General features: G+C 35.3%; 1 protein-coding gene across 2 annotated transcripts in view; it reads right to left on the bottom strand.

Annotated features, from left to right (window-relative positions):
- Positions 1-265: 265 nt before the first annotated feature.
- LOC126297736 (rab GTPase-activating protein 1-like) overlaps positions 266-21,254 on the bottom strand; it is a 153,683-nt gene continuing 132,694 nt past the window's right edge. For both annotated transcript variants that reach the window (XM_049988884.1, XM_049988883.1), the window contains exons 16-18: positions 15,516-15,575; positions 15,000-15,191; positions 266-6,340 (exon numbers count right to left, since the gene is read on the bottom strand). In XM_049988884.1, the coding sequence (XP_049844841.1) occupies positions 6,080-6,340; positions 15,000-15,191; positions 15,516-15,575 (513 nt within the window). In that variant the 3' untranslated portion in view covers positions 266-6,079. The remainder of the gene's footprint in view (positions 6,341-14,999; positions 15,192-15,515; positions 15,576-21,254) is intronic.

Raw genomic sequence — 21,254 nt, 5'->3', positions numbered from 1 at the left:
GAAGTGAAGTTGATATGGCTACAGTATGTGTAGTCCTCAAATGAGCCATTTCAGAATACATAATGTTTATTTACCACAGAAATCTGCATGTGGTTCATTTCATTTACAAGTACACTGTAAAAAAATGCTTTTAGTAATGTAAATACAGAATATTCTTTGCAGTAATTGTAGTTGCTAACATTTATGTTTCTGAAATTTCGGATTGTTACTTAATTCACAGACTAGTATCAAAACATGAGTATTTAACAATAATAAATGCAACACATAAGAAAACACAAACTATATTTTTATGCTATATGAATTACTTGTTTTCCAGCAGAGTGGTGACACTTTTCAGTAGTAAAAGAAGTTGCAAATGTAAAAAAAATTAATTCTATAACCATTCTTTTAGTTTTGTTCACAAGGAATATATTGCTCTGTATTAGTTAGAATTACATAACTATAAACACTGATAAATGTTAAGTACATCTGGTATTTTTATAAATACATTACTCATTGTCATGTTCAAAATGATAATGTTTCCAATAGAGGATAAAGCAATAATACTGTTAGAAATCTCATTATTTGTGGAAATGACAGCTTTTGTTTTATTGCATGTATACCAAAAAAGACAATGTCTAAACTCCTTTTAATTAAGACGAGCAACACTATAGATATTATGTACAAAAAATCTTTATACTGAAGGTACAGCATAACATATACAATGAAATTTTCAAACTAGCTTCTAACAAAGAATGACCAGAAAAGTACACAATTTATGCAAGTTGACTTCAAGGCTTCCAAGACTTCGACTCTGTTTGTTAATTTACAGATGTAAATAACATACATCACTATAACAAAGGGGTGTATACTCATTTCAAGACAGAGTACTGGATATTATGAACAGATTATACTAACATTTCATAATTAACACATACAAACTTCTTGTATGCTGTATTACAAATTGTATGTAAATAAACTAGATTTTTCATTCTCAAAAATTTTAATATCACATATTACTACAGCCACAAAAAATTACCTGAAAAACAAAAGGCAACAGCAATAAAATAAATCCCTATTTAAAAAAAGGCATCTTTAACAGTGTTCTACACCCAATCAAAAGTTATCTTTCATTCAGAGAAAAATAAACAAATTTGTGTCCATTACATATAAGCTTTATATTGTTTATCACAGTTGCAGCTTTGCAAAAAAAAAAAAAAAAAAAAAAAAAAAAAAAAAAAAAAAAAATCAGATCTAAAATTATAGTTAACACAAATTTTATTCTGAAAAGTAAGTACAAGGGAAAGATACATTCTTCTGGACCACTATCTGCACATGAGAAGTTCATAATTTAGGCCCCGACATGCAATTAAATTGCAAATGACAACAGTTGGATCTACAAAACAAAACTGAATGTCTAATAAGAAATGAATTTCATTTATGGACAGGAATGTCATGACACTTAGTGGAATGGTTGGTACAACTTACAATAAAATTGCACAAAAACTGACAATGTGAAATGGATGACACTGGAAGAACAAACTGTTCCTTCTCCAACTACGACATTAAATTTCTTGTACCCTTTCAGTTTTTCCAATACCTGTAACTTTTTGTATAATTTCATGTCTTTTGTGTTGTACTACTCTTTGTTTTCCTCATCATTTATCATGTTATGTTTTGGTTTGATAAGGACTATTGGCCAATATTCAAAACTCTACATCTAACAAGGCCAGTGCATAATCCATATGTCACTTAATATCCAGGCATTAGTTAGCTTTGTTTCTTAAGGCCCTCTAATATGCAACCTCCAACATTTCTAACATTCAATTTTTAGAATCCAGAATCTGCTCTTTTGTTCATAGTATTCATCTCTCTACATAGCTGCACATAATCTGCAGAAGATTCAAGATTTTACTTAGATAATCCAAACACTGTAATTCACTAATAATAACATACTCACTACTCTTACTCTAGAAATTAAGATAACTATAAGCTGCCTAAAGTCTTTAAAGTACTTCTTCAATTCTTTCACAATAACACAGTGTAAATAAAACGTTATAGTGTCAGCCATTTGTTGTTACACTTACATCCGAAAACAAATGACTGACTCATATTTGTTTAAGTCAGCTGTTTTGCGTAGCTCAAAGTTATTAAAATTACAAATGAACATATGAAGATATAATTGGGAACAATACAATAACTCATAAATACTCCCAGAAATAAATCAGCAGATAAACACATACAGCCCATGGCAACTGCTCATGCTGCAACTATAAACAGTAGCACCAGCACAGGATAATTTTCAAGTAATTATAAATGCAATATGTGAATATGACTATTGTCAAAAGAATAAAATGCTTTGTTCGAATATAATTCAAAATCTAGAGAGCACAAGATAGAACAAAATCTAATTAATCATTCTCTACTCTAAACAGGTTTTGTATAAATAGGAGTGCCCTAAGGCACAGATGGCAGTTATTAAGAAACATGAACCAATGCAGTATTACAGAGACTTACAAACAAACAAACAATGTTAAATAAAATACTCAAATAGCAAATCTCATTATCAGTCAATTCACTCTCTGACCAAAATAATTTTGATTTTAATGTGAAATGTTTCAAATGTCTTTACAGTATGAAACACACGTAGTCTTACCCCTCCCCCCTCCCCCCCCCCCCTCTCTCTCTCTCTCTCTCTCTCTCTCTCTCTCTCTCTCTCTTTCCCCTCTCCCCTCCTCCAACCTCTGTTTCTTCTTCCAAAAATTCATTTCAATTTTCCATTTTCTTTCTCTTGCTCATAGAAACCAAATTGTAATTTCATAGTATTGTTTCGACTGAAGTTACTAATAGAAATGTAACTTAATCTAAAGTTTACAAAAGAAGAATTCTCTTTAGCATATTGCTTCATCCATATTCTGTGTAGGTATTACATAAAAGTAAACCTAACACCATGTACATATAAAGAACACTACAATTACTTAGCAATAACAGCATTATCCAGAACCACTGGAATAGCTTACACTGTCACAGCCTACATCTTATTATGAATGGCAGTTAGCATATAATATTAAGCTATGCTAGACAGGTAACTAACACACATCTGCACTGATACCTGCTTGGCTAAGGAGTATTCTTGTCCCTTACTGTATTGTAAATTAATCAAGAGAGACAACAAGCACTGCAATAACAAATGATAAATACTATACAATGCAGACATTAGCAACGGGAAGGCACTTAGATATCTAGATCAGCAACTAAGCTTTTGAACTGGCATTATTCTTCAGAGAGCAAAGTTGTGCACCTAAACGCATGTGCTTTGCACGACAGACTGCACACACGCTTCCCCCCCCCCCCCCCCCTCCCCCTTCTCCTCCATACACACACACCTTCTGATGAACATAATTCAGTTACACAAGTGAGTATTTTTCTGTTCTTGTTTACATATCCATCCACCCTTCCACAGTAGTGGTCATCTTCACTGATTCCACTGCTGTATTAACAGAGGCAAGATTTACATGTATACTGAACACACACATCAAGACGGATATTTTTTTGCAACAATCTTGTTAATATGGTAAATCATTACCCAAAAAGAAACTATGTATAAGATCATTAAATATTCTGTCATTGTTTATACAGTTTAAACTTAACAAGCAATAGATCTGCAACAACTTCGTTCTGTTTATTATTTCATTATTTTTATTATTACTATTTCTATTATTTTAAGTAAACTGCAAGTACAAATAGAGCTGAATTTTATTGTCCTCTCTCAAAATCAAACATTGGCTATCCATTATTCAAATTAAATACTAAATAAATAATAGTTACATGCTCATTAATTTTCTTTTTGAATGCAGAAATACCACAGTAAATGTTTTAACAGGTGTTTTTATTTGTTGTTTGAAATGATCAATGGTGGGACAATACACCTGACCTTCGATAAAGAAAATGAAAAAGCTTAGATGAGAAATTATAGCCATGTTCCAATCATCAGTTTGAAAATAAAAAGGCATTTGTATGAGTGGAAAACAAATGCAAATAAAATTTTGACAGTCTACAGCATAACAAGTCAATGTTCTAGCACACCTGCATCATTAACCGATGAGTAACTGTCATGTTTTATTCAGTGGTTACACGAAACACTTAACCAAATTTCAATGAGGAGTGCCATTCAAAATGAAACACTGAAGCTCAATTTCATGTGAATGCATTATTGGTATTACATCTCTTCTAATTGGTTTAAAAATCAGCATCATATGATAAAGAAGTCAGAGACTATGGTGTGAATAAAATCATTAAAATTTAGTTAACAGACGAAAATGATGGCAGTAAGAAAATTTATAAATCTAAATTGAAAGTGACTGTATGGAAATAACACAGATTGAATACACATGTGCCTACTTAAGTATCTAATGTGAATAATGGCAGGTAAAACATTTTTTGTCAATATTTTTCTTTATCAATGTTGGCAGCTCTTCTTTTCTGCTAAACTTCTTGTATGCCTTCATTTGGGTTTAGGTGAAGTCATTTCATTATTGTTACTTTCAGTGATCCAACATCGTGTAATCATTATAACTATTACTTTGCTTTGCTATTAAAATTGTCTACATTTATTTTATGTTTTCTTCATGTTTATTTCTTATTCCCTGAGAGCTCTTACAAGACCTTACACATTTCCACTATTTTGCAGTCAGACAGAACCCCTGGGATCTTTTGTTTCAATCAAAGAATCTTTAACATCACAGTTTCCTGATCTTGCTTTCATTTGCTCTCTTGCATATTGGGAGACTCCATCAAATTTAGTTTTTGGGTGCCGCCTTCTTCTCTTCTCTTCTCTTCTCTCCTCTCCACCAATCGTAATTGTAACTTTTCCACTTGATTTTCTTCACTCCACCTCTCCTGCTGTGTAGAGCAGCATATTGATTTTAGAATACCATTAGCACAAACATTATGACAATGATGAAAGCACAGTAAAAGATCTGTACACAACCATTACTGCTGCTCTAACATCACTTTGGTGGGAATTTTGCAGGTAACATAATTGGAATATTTTATATTAGAAAATTGCAACTGCACTGGAATGTTTAATGGCATTGGGTCTGGAAGTAAGCCCATTGCTGACAATAAAAGTATACATCCAACCAGTATACTGCCATCCACTCTACAACAAAACTACCGTGTTACACAAATGTCATCACAATGCTGAAAAATGGTTGCTTCTGATTGTAGTACAGTACATAACCACATTTATTCATTTTTGTCAGGTGTTTCATACTGCAGTACCATTAAATTACTGTAATGACAAGGTCATGGAATGTAATACTAATTGGTAGATGTTAACAAGTGAGGAATAGTCAACAAACTGTGCAAAAGAAAATACAATAAATTTCTTACTAATGAATTTGTGGTTCACAAATTGCAACTTAGCATGGAAAATATTATATCTTTGTACTATAGAAACAGAATGACTTAACAGATAACATAATCCCATTTTTAAAAGAAAATCATTTAATTGGTATATAGAAAAAATAGAAAACTGTACTTTACAAGTATTTTCAGATCACAGTAATTTAGAATGGCTTCTCCGGGACAGGGAACAAGAAAAAAGGAATAAATCTTTCTATGTTAGAATACTCATTCACTATGTTACAAAAATATACATTCATAGCATCATACCTAGCACTCTACATTAAGTGTGGTCTCTTCAAACTGGCATAAGAGACAATGACTAGCAAATGAATCCACAATAGCTCATCCATTTCCTGTATAGCAATGCAGTAACATATAATATCTACTTTTCATTTAATCAGCTGTTTGCATTTCTCAGTCACTCTAAATAATACATTCACAGGAATGAAACTGAAACACCTGAGTAATGAAAGGCCTGCTGGAAGAGATTCATTTTGACATAATATACAACATTCATTCAATTTGCTCTAACTCATTCGCATTTGAGTATTTCTCTACACAAACTACAGTCATAACACCAAATACATGCACATGTAACTGAAAAAATGACCATAAATGTTACCTGTGGGACAACAGACACAGATGAAACACAAGCTCATTGTGAAAATCATAATCACAAATGTGTTTCTTTTTAACAACTTGCATCAAACAGGCTATCACGGCTGTAAGAATCTCTTGGGAATGGAGGTGCTGAATCACGTCTTTTGGGACTTGTTCCTGATACTTCACTTTTACTGTTTCCCTCTTTAGGATATATCTTAATGTTTACATCTTTAAGATCCTTTTTTGCCACTTCCTTTATTGAGCTTAATGTCTTTTGGAACCATGGTGGCCATGTTGTTTTATTCATTTGTGCTTCTGTAATAGCTGTATGTAATTTGTGTAGAAGGTCCTGGAAAGAAATTACATTAATATTAAGAAATAAACATCTATGCTATAGTATGTAAAATGTACTTTTAATTTTTCATTTCTTGCTCTACACTAACACTTTCCTTCTATTTAAGAGAGTACAAACAACAATCACATTTCTCAATTTTATTCACTAGCCTGAAATGGTGATAGGCACAGATACTTGAATATTGTACATTTTTATGAATTTTTAATTTATAAATGGAATGAGAAGGTGCTAAACTACAAATGAAATTAGTATTAATATTAAAATATTTCTCTCATGTAAATAAAATTAAGATATAAATAAGCCTTACTGAAGAATGCAAGACACAACTATATAAAATCTGATCCAAACTATAGTCAAAGAACTCAGCAGCACAGGAGAAAGAGTAAAGTTAAGCAATTAAAAGCAAAGTCATGGAACATTCACAAACTGATGAGCTTTATCTGTGGAATTATATTTTTCACGTTTCTTGCACCAAAGATAGTTTCTTAGGCTGAAAGTAAGAATTGAGGAAAATTTGATAATTTTTTATTTTGTTCATCTCAGTTACATGAATATACAATTAATTGCTGCAATGGTTAACAGTTTTGGGCTGACTTGCCCATTCTCAAACCAAACACCTTGTTATTAACCAGAACTAGTTACACAACATGGTGCTAGAATGTATGAAGTGCTTTATTCAAGGAAGTAAAATTGTGAGTAACAAATATGCTCACTGTTATTACAGCCTATGTGCCTACTGTTTCACCTAAATGACACATTCAAACTTGAATGTGTATTTCAAGCTGATAGAACAGATTGCGGGCACACTAATGAGGACACATTTTAGAAGTTTGGCTGAAGTACTCCTTGAAATACACTGTACCTCAAGCTGACGGAATGTATTGTGAGCACACAAATAAAGATATCTTTCTGAAATTTGGCTGAAGTATGCATGTATGCAAAGTGTAACGGGCTAATTTTTTATTTTAATTTATTAATTACTTATTGCAAATAAACATGACCAAAGCTACATGACAAAACTACATCTTTGTTTCAAAAAACTGTGTGATTACACCATGTACAATATCCTCTGGATTTAGAAATTGTTTGTTTTTTGATTTCAGATAAGATCTGCAGACTGCAGGACTTCTTATCATGAACACACCTCATTCTGGACAGAGGAACTTTACCTTCTTGGATGGGAGGCTTAATGATGACTGAATTTCTTTACAAAAATCAGAAAATGTTGTCCAAAAATCAATAAATAATGTGAAAAAAAAGATTATACTGATTGTTTCATTAATTTTTACGAAAAAAAGTAAAAATTGCTTACTTTAAATGCTGGCGTATGAGAACAGACTCTTATTAAAATCAGACAGTTCAATAAAATGTATGAGATTAAATAAATCACTTAAATAAAACAGTTAACTAGGTAATAATTTGTGAGGTTTCGTTACATTGTCATTTACCTTATGTTCACAACTTAAACAATACAACTGACACTTCCATGAACTAATAAATTTTTTTCCATCAGAAGCACTGTTATACTTCAATGGAAATTCCTAACACCATGTCTTATCATTTACATACCTCACTCGAGTTGAAATGTAGCAAGGTAAGGGAGGAATGATTGGGGGATGACTCCAATTGCTACAATTATAACCCTTAAATACTTTTTTTCGTTTCATTTTGTATGTAATTCATATCATTCAGTCATGTAAAATGAGTCATTTCTTATTCCATATGTTACTCATAAAACATTACAGTTCACCGACACGATATTTCACTGGGAAAGGAACAGTTTACATAAACAGAATTTATTTGAAGAATTATTTAACATATTACATTCCTGCAAAACACACGAAGTTAAGATTGCCAGTGAGTAAATAGCTAATGGTTTGTAATGTGATGTACCTCCATCAAAAGCCCTTCAGTTACTCTTTTTAGTAAGCTTTTCATGATTTCCAAAAATTTACAATTTAAAAAGATATTTGTAATTAGAATTTTTACTTTCCGTAAGATACTTTTGCTATTTTGGCCTTTAAGATTGTGTAAGACATGGTGTAATAATTTTATTGTCTTAAATTGATAGAATTGAAAAACATATTTGGTTAACAGGATAATGTTTAAATTTAAAAATTAAGAAAATTATGAACCTAAGAGCATCGCACGAATATCAGTAAATCGTAGCAGATAAGTACAAGGGGTTCATTAAATATGCCAATTAAGTTTATTATTTTTACAATAATCCATGATAGAGATAAATCAAATTATAACTTCTTTCATTGTAATGTCATGGTAACTACTTTCAATGCTGTTCTTATTTAAAAAAATGTACTAACAAAAGTGTAATAATTAAGCCTACATACATTTATAAATAATTACGATAGCTCATTATTCAGTTAGTCGGCATCCCGTAATTCATGTGTCAACATCTAAGACAGAGTCTGCAGTCTGCCACCAATATGTTAACATCTATGTGTATGCGCAAATATTTGTATAATGTTGTGATTCACTTTGTCTATACAGTGTAGTCACTTTCTTGTATTTGTGTGAATAAAGTCAGAACTCACTTTTGACTGAACGCTATAAAATATTACCACTGTCAAAATAGATCACAACTGACTAAGTGGATATGCTTGACTGTGATTATTATTCAATATGGGACATTGTAACCAAGCTGTTCATCATTATGAGGGACAATAAATGTGATGTATTATGCTATCTGATGTTATGCTGTATACATCATTTCAATAATTGGTAGAAAATTAGACTACAGCCACCAACTCAACAATGCATAGTCAACGACAAGTTGACAAGCCGAGGGCCATCAATAAATAACAGAAGAGTTACATTACAAATGTTGCCTCTAACACTTTGGGGAAAGGAAACCGTGGAAAACAACTAATTAAACATTGAAAAAACAGTGAAAGAACTTGTGAAAATAGCTGTGGAAACAGACAATTTAAGTGAATAGGCCTTAAGACTATGCAAGTATTGAACACTGCACTGAATAGTAACAGAAGAAATGAGCTAAATTTGTTTAAAGTAGATTCATAGAGAGAACAACATATGTTCATACAAGGATGGCATCAAATAGAAATTCAGCTAATGAGGATCAAAGAAGATTGCAGCTGTGCAGGATGTGGTTAGCCAATGGAAGAGCGAGAATATAGCAGCCATTTTCAGGTTGAGATCAGCCCATGAAGGACCAAATTGTTGGGCCAGAATGGAAATTATTGATGGCAGTAGTGACCCTCTGAGATGAAAAATTTAAAGGTAACATTTTTGTATATTATTAAGTGTTTATTAGAGATTGACAAAAGGAGTGATAACAAAGTTCAAGATTGTGTGTCAGATGTAAATGAAAAGAGTATAAAAACATTTACAAGGTAACCTTGTAATGACAGCAGATTTAAAAAGGATGCAGATTCAACTTTTTATAATGAAATGAGTGAGAGTCAGATCATTAATGGAATGTAAAGAGCTTCACCTACTGAATACTGTGATATTCAGGGTGAAAAAAGCTATTCTGAATTAATGGAGGAGTTTAATATTAAACCTGAACTGCATGAAGGAGATCAAGAGGTACCAAAAAAATTTAAAACTAGAGACCTTGAGTCATTCTTAATGACAGTCATGAAACAACAGGAAGAATGTAATTTTGAACTATCCCCACATTCTCTGTTATCAGCTCTGAACTGAAGCTGTCACAGTGCTTGATATCATGCTCCCTCTGATGCCCTCTTCTTTATATTTGTGTCGGGTCATCCTCACAATGGGCAGGTAGGTTGCATGTTCCCCTCAACCTGGAGTGTGTGAGATTCAAGGCCCCCCCCCCCCCCCCCCCACACACACACACGTACAAACTACCACAACTGACTAATCTTTCATTTCTTAAGAAGGAACATATAAGATCCACAAGCTAGGATCAGTATTGGTACTTTAAATGTTGCTATCAGCTAAGTTGGAAATTTTAGCCCCTGAAGCTAAATACTCGCCAGTCGTTCTGTCTTCTTGTAATTTTAACAGTTTAATTGGCCATTTGATAATATTACAAGCAAAGAATTTGAAATAAGTCTATCATACCCATGTAGCTGTTTCACACAGATGTTCATGTTATGCACAATTTTTTGAAGACTATTTTTTTTTTTTTTAGAAAGTTACGTTTCTACAAAGTAGGCATTAAAGATGATGATAATATTTATCTACCAGTTTAGCTGAGTGTGAAGCTTCCTGGCAGTGCTGAGTGTGTCAGTAAAATTAAAATTCTGAGTAAATCACAAACTGAATTCCAGAAGGACCACTCCATACAACATGTTGTCGTTCACCAACTGCATTATAAAATATTTAAATGACAAAATAGAAGTCCCTGCAACCTCTATAGAGTATTTTAAGTGTAAATGGCAACAGGATTTTGATGGTACTAGTGTATCTCATGTTGAAATAAACAGCTCCTTCTGTTTGCATCAGTTACCACAGAACAAATCACTACCACATCCCAAAGCAATTGCTATCAGGTGTACTGCTATTCTTGTCATACGTAACTCCTTTAAATCTATTTCATATTGTTAAGAGAAGGAATAAACTATAAACATGTCTACTGAAGGAAGAGATGACAAAATTTGTACAAAATTTGCTGGAGGTGCTTTGCAGCAACTTGAGTATTATGTAGTATTTGCACCAAACACAGAGGTCTGAATGAGTTGTGGTGAAACTTAGTCCACAACAAGAGTACATACAGTGAGTGAAACATTTAAAATCAAGTGTTAAACATTTTTCAGTGTGCATACTGATACTTGATATGGACACTACATAAACTGCTCTGAAAATTTTTACACCACCTTCATGACTCGCATAATGTGTGGCATTTTTGTCAAAAACCTCCCCTTCAATATTGTTTAGTTCATAGAAACCCACTACATGGAGCCACCTTTGTAACTGATGTAAAAGTAACCTTGCATTCTCAGTGCATTTCTGTAGAGCACACTGTGGGCCCCATCTTGAACAGGACAATGCACCTCATTACAGCGTTCAGTCTTGTCAACATCCCTTCAAGGGCCATGTACGTTGCCACTATATGGCAAGATACAGAAAGTTGCCTGCCAAATTGCTCTACAGCACAGAAATGTCATTTAAACATTCAACTGCTAATGAACATTCAAAATTTGCCTCATAATGATTGTGAGTGGTCAAAGACAACAGCTGAAGGTAGCTACCTGCAAACTATGTGTTGTACGTTACCTAAGGAAAAGGCTGCAAAAATTGTGCACTGCACTTTGGAGAAAGATGGGAGTGCTATGTCGAACCAAACGGTAGATAACCATCTCCAGATGATGAAATTTCTCTCTCAGCAAACCTTACAAACTACAAACAAACTCCCAGTACTGTGATACGTGAAGAAGGTGGGCAAGAAAATGACCAGAATGGAACCTGAATCAGTGGCCTCCAGTTCTCTTCACTTAAGAATGCAGGATTTCTCTGATGCTTGGTGGTCATCTTACAAGACTGTGGAGATGGCAAGGAACCAATGAACAACTCATGTCCCACACATTAGGTCCCACAGCAGAGTAGGCAGGTAAGTCAGTAATGTTTTGGTCTGCTACAATATACAATCATTAGAATGGTACTGAATGTCAACTGGCAGCATATTTAGATTTAATGGAAGTGCAAAGGGATGCACTTTCAAACAGTCTGCCTTTATTACAGTTAGCAAAATAAATTGACAGTGTACATTTTAATAAGAAATGCCAGGAACAGAAAGCCCACTTGCTTCTACAGTATTAACCAAGTATTCAACATGTATTGTAATCGTGGACACATGGTTTATACCACTCTGAGCTATGAAGTCTGCCAATGATGACTAGTTGCAACAAAATGAAATTTTATTTTAACAGCAGTTTTTGGCAGTATGCATACAAAATGTCTTACTGAAGCTGTGAGGTACAAATTAATAAATATTTATGCTGGTTTTCCTTCCCTCATAAAACATACTCTGTCACTCTTTGCTACGACTAAATCTTAGCACACATACATTCACAATTATGTATGCAGGAGATTCAAAACTTTTTTTTTACAATTTCATATAGATATGATGTTCTAAAACTTCAGGAACTTAATATACTTATAACTGCTGAGCTGTTCCAATAATTTTTTTTTTTTTTTTTGTTAATGTCATGTGAGATAATAGTCTGTGAAATTTCTGCATAAAGAATTTCTTGTCAAAACCATATGCATTATTGATAATAAGTTTGTGTAATGTGCATAACAGGACTGCTGGCCAGTATAGGAAGGTACAAGAAAATTTTACTCCAAGATCTGTATTGTCATCAAATGGATTAGTCTCCAAACAACAGGTCTCAACAGATTCAGGAATGATTTACCATGCTTCATGATAGGTGTGAATGGAAATTAATTACTGATAATTCTTTGGCGTAGCTTTTATTTGACAGTGAATGGTTAAGAAGAGAAAAAAAAGGAAGAGAACTAATTCAGTTTGCAGCAGAAAACCACAGATATTCCCATAAATGTAGTAATTGCTGTCTGCCCACTGCAGTCACAGTTTTCAGCAGCGTCTGTGACTCGTTAGGCAAATCTTAGGCATGATCCATCTTTCACTGTTAAAACTAAATTACTAATTTGTTTCCAATTACCTCAATGTCAAAAACATGAGGTCTGACCAAAATGAAATAATACTGTTTGCATTACTAATGAACTATGAGGCTTGCCCAGAAAGTAATGCACTTCATTTTTTGCTCAGCTGAAAACAATGCTACGAATGTAAGACATTGCGTGTGTATTATTTGAAGTCTCCTGAGTGAATGCACCAAGTTTCCATCACTTCTGACAGATAGCATAGCTGCAGGCAAGTTTCAAAATGGTGTCTGGAAATGATGTATGTTACAAGCAAAGTGCTGTCATTGAATTTCTCACTGCAGAGAAAGAAACCATCAGGAATATTCGCAAACACTTGGGCAAAGTTTATGGAGCATCTGCTGTTGACAGAAGTACTGTTAGTCACTGGCATGGAGAGTGAGATCATCAGAAGGCAGTTCGGTGGAGCGCCACGATTTGCATCGGTCGGGGAGACCATCCACGGCTGTCACACCTGAAATGTTGCAGTGAGCTGATGTTTGGGCCATTAAAGGATGTCATTTGTGGAAGACATTTTGAGGATCATGAAGATGTGATCCACACTGTGAAGCAATGGCTCCACCACCAGGACAAGAACTGGTACCGACAGGGCATACACGCCCTTGTTTTGCACTGGAAGAAGGCCATAGAACGGGATGGAGATTACATGGAAAAAAATAGGATGTGAAGGTAAAACACCATTCTTTTGTGTGTGTAATTCTCATTATACTCAATAAAGAATTGTTGAAGAAAAAAGTGTGGTGCATTACTTTCTGGGCAACCTTCATATTTATTACATGACAGCATGATGTTACCTTTGACTACAGTGTTTATTTATTTATTTTTTTTTTTTTTACAGTTGTAATATTGGTTGCTCATTTGTCAAGTGCACTATATTGCCACATCACTGTGCAAATAATTTTTGTAAATACTACATTATACATAGAGAAGAGCCCAAAAAGCTGAAATTGCAATTATGGATAAATAAAATAGTAAACAAAATGCAAGAACAAGGTGTGATTTGAAAATTCAGCATCACTGTGTACCTGAATCCAGTTATTCACCAAGGATCGTGGCATACTGGTGCCCAACTGAAATTGAGTAATCCAGACATTACTCACAACCAACCTTCACAGTTTCACATTCTGCCTGTAGCTCTCTCCTACTTTACAAGCTGTGAGGGTAGATCTTTACTTGTGCTTGGATTGCAAGTGTACTGTCCATGACAGGCAAGGTTTTGGGTTCAACTCTCAGTCTGTTACGGCATTTCAAAACAGTGCAGCTGTTTTTGAGCTAGAACTTATGATGTGAACAGATTAATGAGAATTTATCAACTCAGTGGCACTGCATGAATAGTTTATTGTAGACCTGTTCTTGTGCTCCACTAGAAGAGAAGACTGATGGAGCTCCTGCATGGCCTCATGCGAAACAACAAGTAGAAATGTTATTAACAGTGGAATTGATGAATGAATACAGACAATTGGACTCAAACTAGTCCTACATTAAGTGTGACCACTTTTAACAAGAACATATATTATTAGTAAATAAATTTAAAGTCTCAGTCTCATTTATTTTAAGTCAGTCCTTGTTTCCCTTTTTGCAGCAAAGTGCAAGAGTTTGTAAGTACTAAACTTTTCATCCACTGCCATCAAATTGATTTCAGTTAAACTTGTCACAGCATACAGTTGCAAAAACATTGTGCACTTATATGACATGACAAATATTTCATTACCAATAAGACAAATCTTGTTTCTGTTTTGTTTGACCTTGTATGTCTCAACTCTTTCACTATTTTCACATCTTTGGTTAAATGCAAATGGTCTGTTGGTCAATATCATGTGTTTAAAATGTTGTTACTGGAGTTCCATATCAACATCAATCCAATTTATTTTTCTACACAATTCAATCTGTAATGCAAAAATCTGAACATTTTATTTCTTTATTGTGTTCTAGAAGTACATACTATTCTCAAAATTTGTTGAAAGTAACAGATACTATAATGACTCAAAAGTAGCTGTGTTTTTCATAATCTGTTACTTACCTGATTAAGACACTCTGCTTGTACTCGAGCAAGTTTGGTCTGTGCTAGCTCTAGCTCTAGCTCCCTAATCCTTTCCTGCGCCCTTTGAAGTTGTGGATCAAGAGTAGCAGCTGGCGTTCCTGTGTTTGCTGTCACTTCTTCCTCAGTGCCACAGACCAGTTTCCGACACTGATTGCATAACTTAACTTGTGCCTAGAAGAGCATATTTACTATCACAGAGATTGCCAAAATTTGATCATACAATTTAAAAGAATAAATTTTGCAAAATATTATTTTTAAATGGAAGCTTTAATAAAAATTATTTAGATTTTGACAAAACTGATGGTCTAAAAATGCATTTTCATCTATAATCAGTTTTTTAATATTTTACAATGTTATACATGTGAAAAATTTTCTTTTCAAAAAGATTTTTTGAAACTAAAGTTTTTCTGAGTGTATAGTGATGGGATATTACAGAGTAACCCATGCTACTAAACAGCTTTTGACAGATAAATATGAATAACATTTAAGGCATACCCTTAGTTCCTGTAGTGCCAATTTAGCTGCAATCTTTTCCGCATCCAGTCTCTGGCAAATCTATAATACACCAAAGACATATATTAGGGATTCATTTAATATAAAGATTTGAAATGAAATGTATCTACATGACTACTCTGCAATTCATACTCCAGTGCCCAGCAGAGGGTAAATATACACCCCCAAGAACATGGCTAATATAGTGTAATGATACAGTATATACGAGGAATAATCTAATGGATAATGAACATCATGTTAACTGGTAAATTTGCCCATAATTTACTCATGTACCTGAGTAAATACATCTCACACATGCAAACTACTTTGTGTGTGTGTGTGTGTGTGTGTGTGTGTGTGTGTGTGTGTGTGTGTGTGTGTGTGTGTGTGTGTGTGTGTGTGTGTTTGGAGGGGGAGAGGGAATGGAAGGGAGGAGGGGGAGGGGGGAGAGGGACTGGAAGGGAGGAGAGGGAGAGGAGGGAAGAAGGGAGGGAGATATGGAGGGCAGGGGATACTTTGGAAGAATACATACCTCCTCCACAGGGCAACAGTCTGAAATGCCCTGTAAATGCACAACTGGATTCAGATCACAGCTGTGAGCATATCACTTCGTAGAAGGAACACAATTCATGTAAAATCTCTCCCCTGCAAACCATGCAGTATGATTGATTAGTCTTTAAATTCAAGATGACAAGTAACTCACCAGGACAACCCTGCTGTTAAACTGCCAAGAGCAGTAAGTGCCCAACATTTGTTGATAAGAAACGAGCCTCACCATTAATCTCCATCTATCAATTTGTCTACAGACATAAGATAGGCTAGTCAATACCATTAACAAAGAACTTCTTGAAGTCCACAACAGTCCTACTGGAACACTACATACTGTAGATATTGGTCAAATAATATTTCAATTCTGCCACAGTACTTAAGGATCACTCCATACACAAAAAGTTGCGCTCTTTGTAATTGCCAGGAAATGGGTTGATTGCGAGCAGCTGATTGGCAAGAGAAACCCAGTCATTACCTCTCATGTAATAAACATGTTGCTATAAAAAAAATACTTATGTAGTGTGAAGTGCTTTCCTAAGCGATGCTCTGGAAGATCACTGATTTGTCAAAATCAGTGTTAAAGTGTTTGAAGGCCTCTGGTAAGCAAAACATATTATGAGCCTAGTCTCATTTCAATTGCAGACAGTTACTAACATGCTCATCATGAAATCAGAAACATCTGACTGGGGCACATGTAGGGTACATAAAACCAAATGTACCACCTTTTCACTGCTTAATCAGTTGGTAGGCCATAAGCTCCACAGAATATCTCAGGGCCCTGCATAGTGTCAATATTTGTTCTCTTCCCAGTGCCTCATGTCGTGTTTCTGCTTTTGTATCTGGGCACTTTAAAGCTAAGTTTAGTGCCAATGTGCCAGATACTAGACATGTGTCAAATTTTACTTTATCTCAGATTAAATATGAGATGCAAAGAGTTTCATTTTATTACTTCACTTATTTCTGTTTATTCTTAACATATAGGGTGGGCAAATTAAAACTCACGGAGGCTTTCAGACAGTCGTTCTTCCCGCGAACCATACATGACTGGAACAGGAAAGGGAGGTAATGACAATGGCACGTAAAGTGGCCTCCGCCACACACCATTGGGTGGCTTGCGGAGTATAAATGTTGATGTAGATGTAGATCATTAACAACAGTCAATTCCACATCAACCTCACAAATATTTTCTGAGCCAGTTTTATTTTAACCACTTTAGTGAGCACACAACAAGATGTAACAGGGTGTATACAAGGAAATGGAAAAAAAATTCCCCGATTTTTCCCGGATATCCTGGTTAAAAACACACTCTCTCCCGGGTGAAAATACACGTTTTCTGTGTGAAGTGACAGTATACTATTCCTCGGAACTGTAAAACTCATCAATCCTTTGAATGGTTATGGTTTTATACACTGGTGTAGAATTTCTGAGCCCTTTTGAAAACGAAACTCAGAAAAAAAGACCATTTACACTGTATATTTTTGTATTACGAAAGTATAAATTCGAATTCCACCAAGCACCTCATGTTACTTTCCGAAGCATTGAATTCAAGTTTGTGATGTGAATTTGTAAGCCAGTCATAGCTTGTGTCACATGATTTTGCCAGCCAATACGGCGGGTATTCAGAGCTTAGGACACGTGATGTAGTCAGCCAATAGCATTATCACTGTTAAGTAGTGCGTGCCACAAATAGGAAAAGTTAATTGTGTACATTAATATGCATAGTGTTGCTACAAGAAAAGTAGAGCTTTCACATATAATATTGGTCTCTACGATTAATAAGCTGCAAGAGAACCTAAACTTTCACACATACTGTTGATCTTTTTTTGCGAGATACATCACACAAATGTGACAGGAAAAGTTTTATGTCTGATCTTCTGGGCTCGAAATTTTTTCTATATGGTCGTCCTCAAATACTTGATTTTTAAATGAGAGTCAAATGCTCTGTGAGTTTAAGAAATTAATCGTACTTTCTCGCACTTTGTCCATCTTGCGTAAAAGGAAATTTACTTTGAAAGTGACGCTTTTCAATCAATCATTCGCAATATTTTCCCGGGACCTGTTAGAAAGAGGTTCGTTTCAGCAGTTGCCAGAGAGCACCGATAACAGCCATCACCACGCTTGCGCAGCTACAATGACGCAGTAAGCCCATATTTTCATACGTGTAGAGCATTAAAAGACTTTACGTTGTCATAAAAGAAACAAGGCATCAGAGGAATTCCGTGAACCATACTAAAACGCGTAATTCAGCTTAAAGAGCACATTCGTATGTCCAGATTTGGTTCTAAATTTTCTTGGAGTACCAGTACTGTATTGTCTCATTTTTGTTTTTTTTAATTATTATGGCATAATGCCATATGTGCTCTAAGTTGAAAACATGCTCTTTTAAAATATAGTAAACAGTTGAAACTAGCCAATAATGTGGAATTAAACACTTCGTTTCAAATAAATTGACTGCCTCAGCGGAAATGAGTAATAAAGCCATATTTCTTTAGCAAACTGACAAAAATAACTTCACTGTTCTGCAAGGCGATTAATGCTAGACTGAAATTGCCTCCCAAGGCAGATACCCTGGTTTGCTCTCAGTGAATAGGGTAGCTTGTGAGCCAGTAAAATTTTTCCAAGTAGCATCTTGCTGCTTGCTTATACAGCTAACAGCCACACTTTTGTAGCCAGAAGCTGGAGAAGGTACATGCGCAACTCAACTGCGCATGCGCATGGGTTTGCTAGCAACTGCTCACATGAATCTAATGTAAACAGATTTGACATCATGCTCATTGGAGGCAATTCGTTGTTATGAAGCATTGCATAGTCTTCCTAAAGCCTTTGATACATTTTTCTATTGGTAGACGCTTGTATGGGCACTGTGTTATGTTGTGTACATGGCACATTTCCTTTGCAACTTAAGTTTTATTCCTCTCCCCCCCCCCCCCCCCCCCCCCATTCATGTTTTATTCTGCAGTAGTGGGATGCAGAATATCCTTTGTTAGAGTATTATTTCTTACCACTCAAAATTACAAACAATTAACTGAAAACTGAAACAAAACAGAAACATCCCGGAATTCTAAAAAAAATTCCTGGGTTTTCTTCCGGATGAAAAAATTCCCGGGTTTTTCCCGGATCTCCCATTTGTCCCGGGTCGTATACATCCTGTGTAAAAAGTGCTCAGAGATGCAAAAGATAACAGGGTAGTGGAGACAGAAAAATACACTGTCCAGTCACATTAATCTCAAAAGCCTGAATACCCACCTTCTGCAGAATGAGACATGCAGGAAGAGTGTCAAAGGGGGTTCTGGAAGCTACCATAAGGGATGTGGAGCCATGTCACCTCTAGCACCATGGCCAGCTGCAATAGAATTCTCAGTTGAGGATCCATGTGGCAAACAGCCTGAGTGGGGTGGTACCACAGATTCTTGATTGGGTTTAAATCCGGGGAGTTTAGTGGAGAAAGGGGTACAATAAACTCATCCTAGTGCTCTTCAAACCATGCGCATACACTTTGATTTGTGTGACACATTGCATTGTCCTGCTGGTAGAGGCCACTGTGCTGAGCAAAATCAAACTGCATATAATGGTGGACATGGTCCCCAAGGATGATTCAAACTTGGGTTGATATTGTGCCTTCTAGAATGACGAGATAACTCAGGGAATGTGACAAAAACAGTCCTCTGATCATAACACTTCCCCCCTACCCTGGAGTCTTCCAAAGATTGTTGCAGAGTGTCTTCTTTTAGTCCGATGGAGCACAAAACATGATTGATCTAAAAAGGCCACCTGTCATCACTCAGTGTACGTCCAGTTGAGGTACTGGTGTGCAAAATCCAGCCTTTGGCACCATTGAACAGCAGTCAGCATGGGTGCATGAACCAGGTGCCTGCTGTAGAGATGGCCATACGCAGCAGAGTCCTTGAGGAGATACTGTTGGTAGTCTGCTGGTACATCTGGGCAGTCAGTTGCTTAACAGTTGCACATCTATTCACTGACCCACATCACCATAACCGTTGTTCACGCCTTTCTTCTATGGCCTGTGATACTCTACAGTTGCCTCGATGCCAGTTTTGGATAGTGCCATTTTGCCAGCCACAGTATACTTTAACCATGGCTGCACATGAACAGTTTACAAAATTAGCTGTTTCAGAAATGCTGCCACTCATGGGCCAAAAGACAATTATCTTGCCCATTTGAACATCAGATTAATCACTGTGTTTCCGCAATATGACACGGCAGTACTGTTTTCCATGTCCCCCTGATAAATTTTCCCTATGCTACTAGTACTGCCAGCTGCAGTCTGTGAGAGGTTATTGCATGTTGACATCGAACATAGGCAGCGGTCACATTTTTGTGACTGCAACATGTCGAATGAGAATGTGAAACAATACTTGTAAAAGTTATATAGTTGCCCAAACGAAAATAGGCCAGTTGATAATGAGAATGTAGTGCAAGAAGATGACAAGGAAGATTCAATCCTTACCTCAGTGTTTCAAAAAATTTTGCATGAACTTGGAAGGAAAATAAAGTTCAGGTAATAATGAAATACTAATGGAATTCTAACAGGATCAGGCCAAAGAGTGGACAGGAGAAAGAACTATACAAGCTCATGAATAAAACTTATGAAACCAGAGACAGTCAATCAGATTTTGAAAAGCATGTAATTCTAATTGTTCTGAAGAAAGCAAGAGAATGTGAAACAATACTTGTAAAACTTATATAGTTGCCCAAACGAAAGTAGGCCAGTTGACAATGAGAATGTGAAAATTACTACACAATAAGTCTAGAATCACACATGTCAAAAATACTCATAACAGTATTTTATCGAAGAATGGAAGGGAAAATTGAAACTAGAAAAAATGGCTAATAAAGAACTCAATATAGTGAAAAGATGAAATTTCTGAACACAGGTTATGACATGTGATATTGCTGAAATCTGTTCAAGGCATGATAGAAGAATACAAACACAGAACAAGACCTAGATACGAGTACATAAGGCAGATTGCTGGTGATGTAGTATGCACCTGTTATGCTGAAATGAAGATAATTGCTGGCAAGTGACATGAAGGGAGAACTGTGAGAGATCAACTTTAAGATTGATGACTGAAACATAGGCATGAGTTTCTATCTTTTAAAAGTCAGAATCCTTAATTTCTTTAACTATTCCCTTTCCTGACACCTCAGCACCAAATTTGTGACAAGGGAAAC

Source organism: Schistocerca gregaria, chromosome X (genome assembly GCF_023897955.1).
Source record: "Schistocerca gregaria isolate iqSchGreg1 chromosome X, iqSchGreg1.2, whole genome shotgun sequence".
NCBI lineage: Eukaryota > Metazoa > Arthropoda > Insecta > Orthoptera > Acrididae > Schistocerca > Schistocerca gregaria.
The sequence above is the reverse complement of the archived record's forward strand: the minus strand, read 5'-3'. Positions and strand labels throughout refer to the sequence as shown.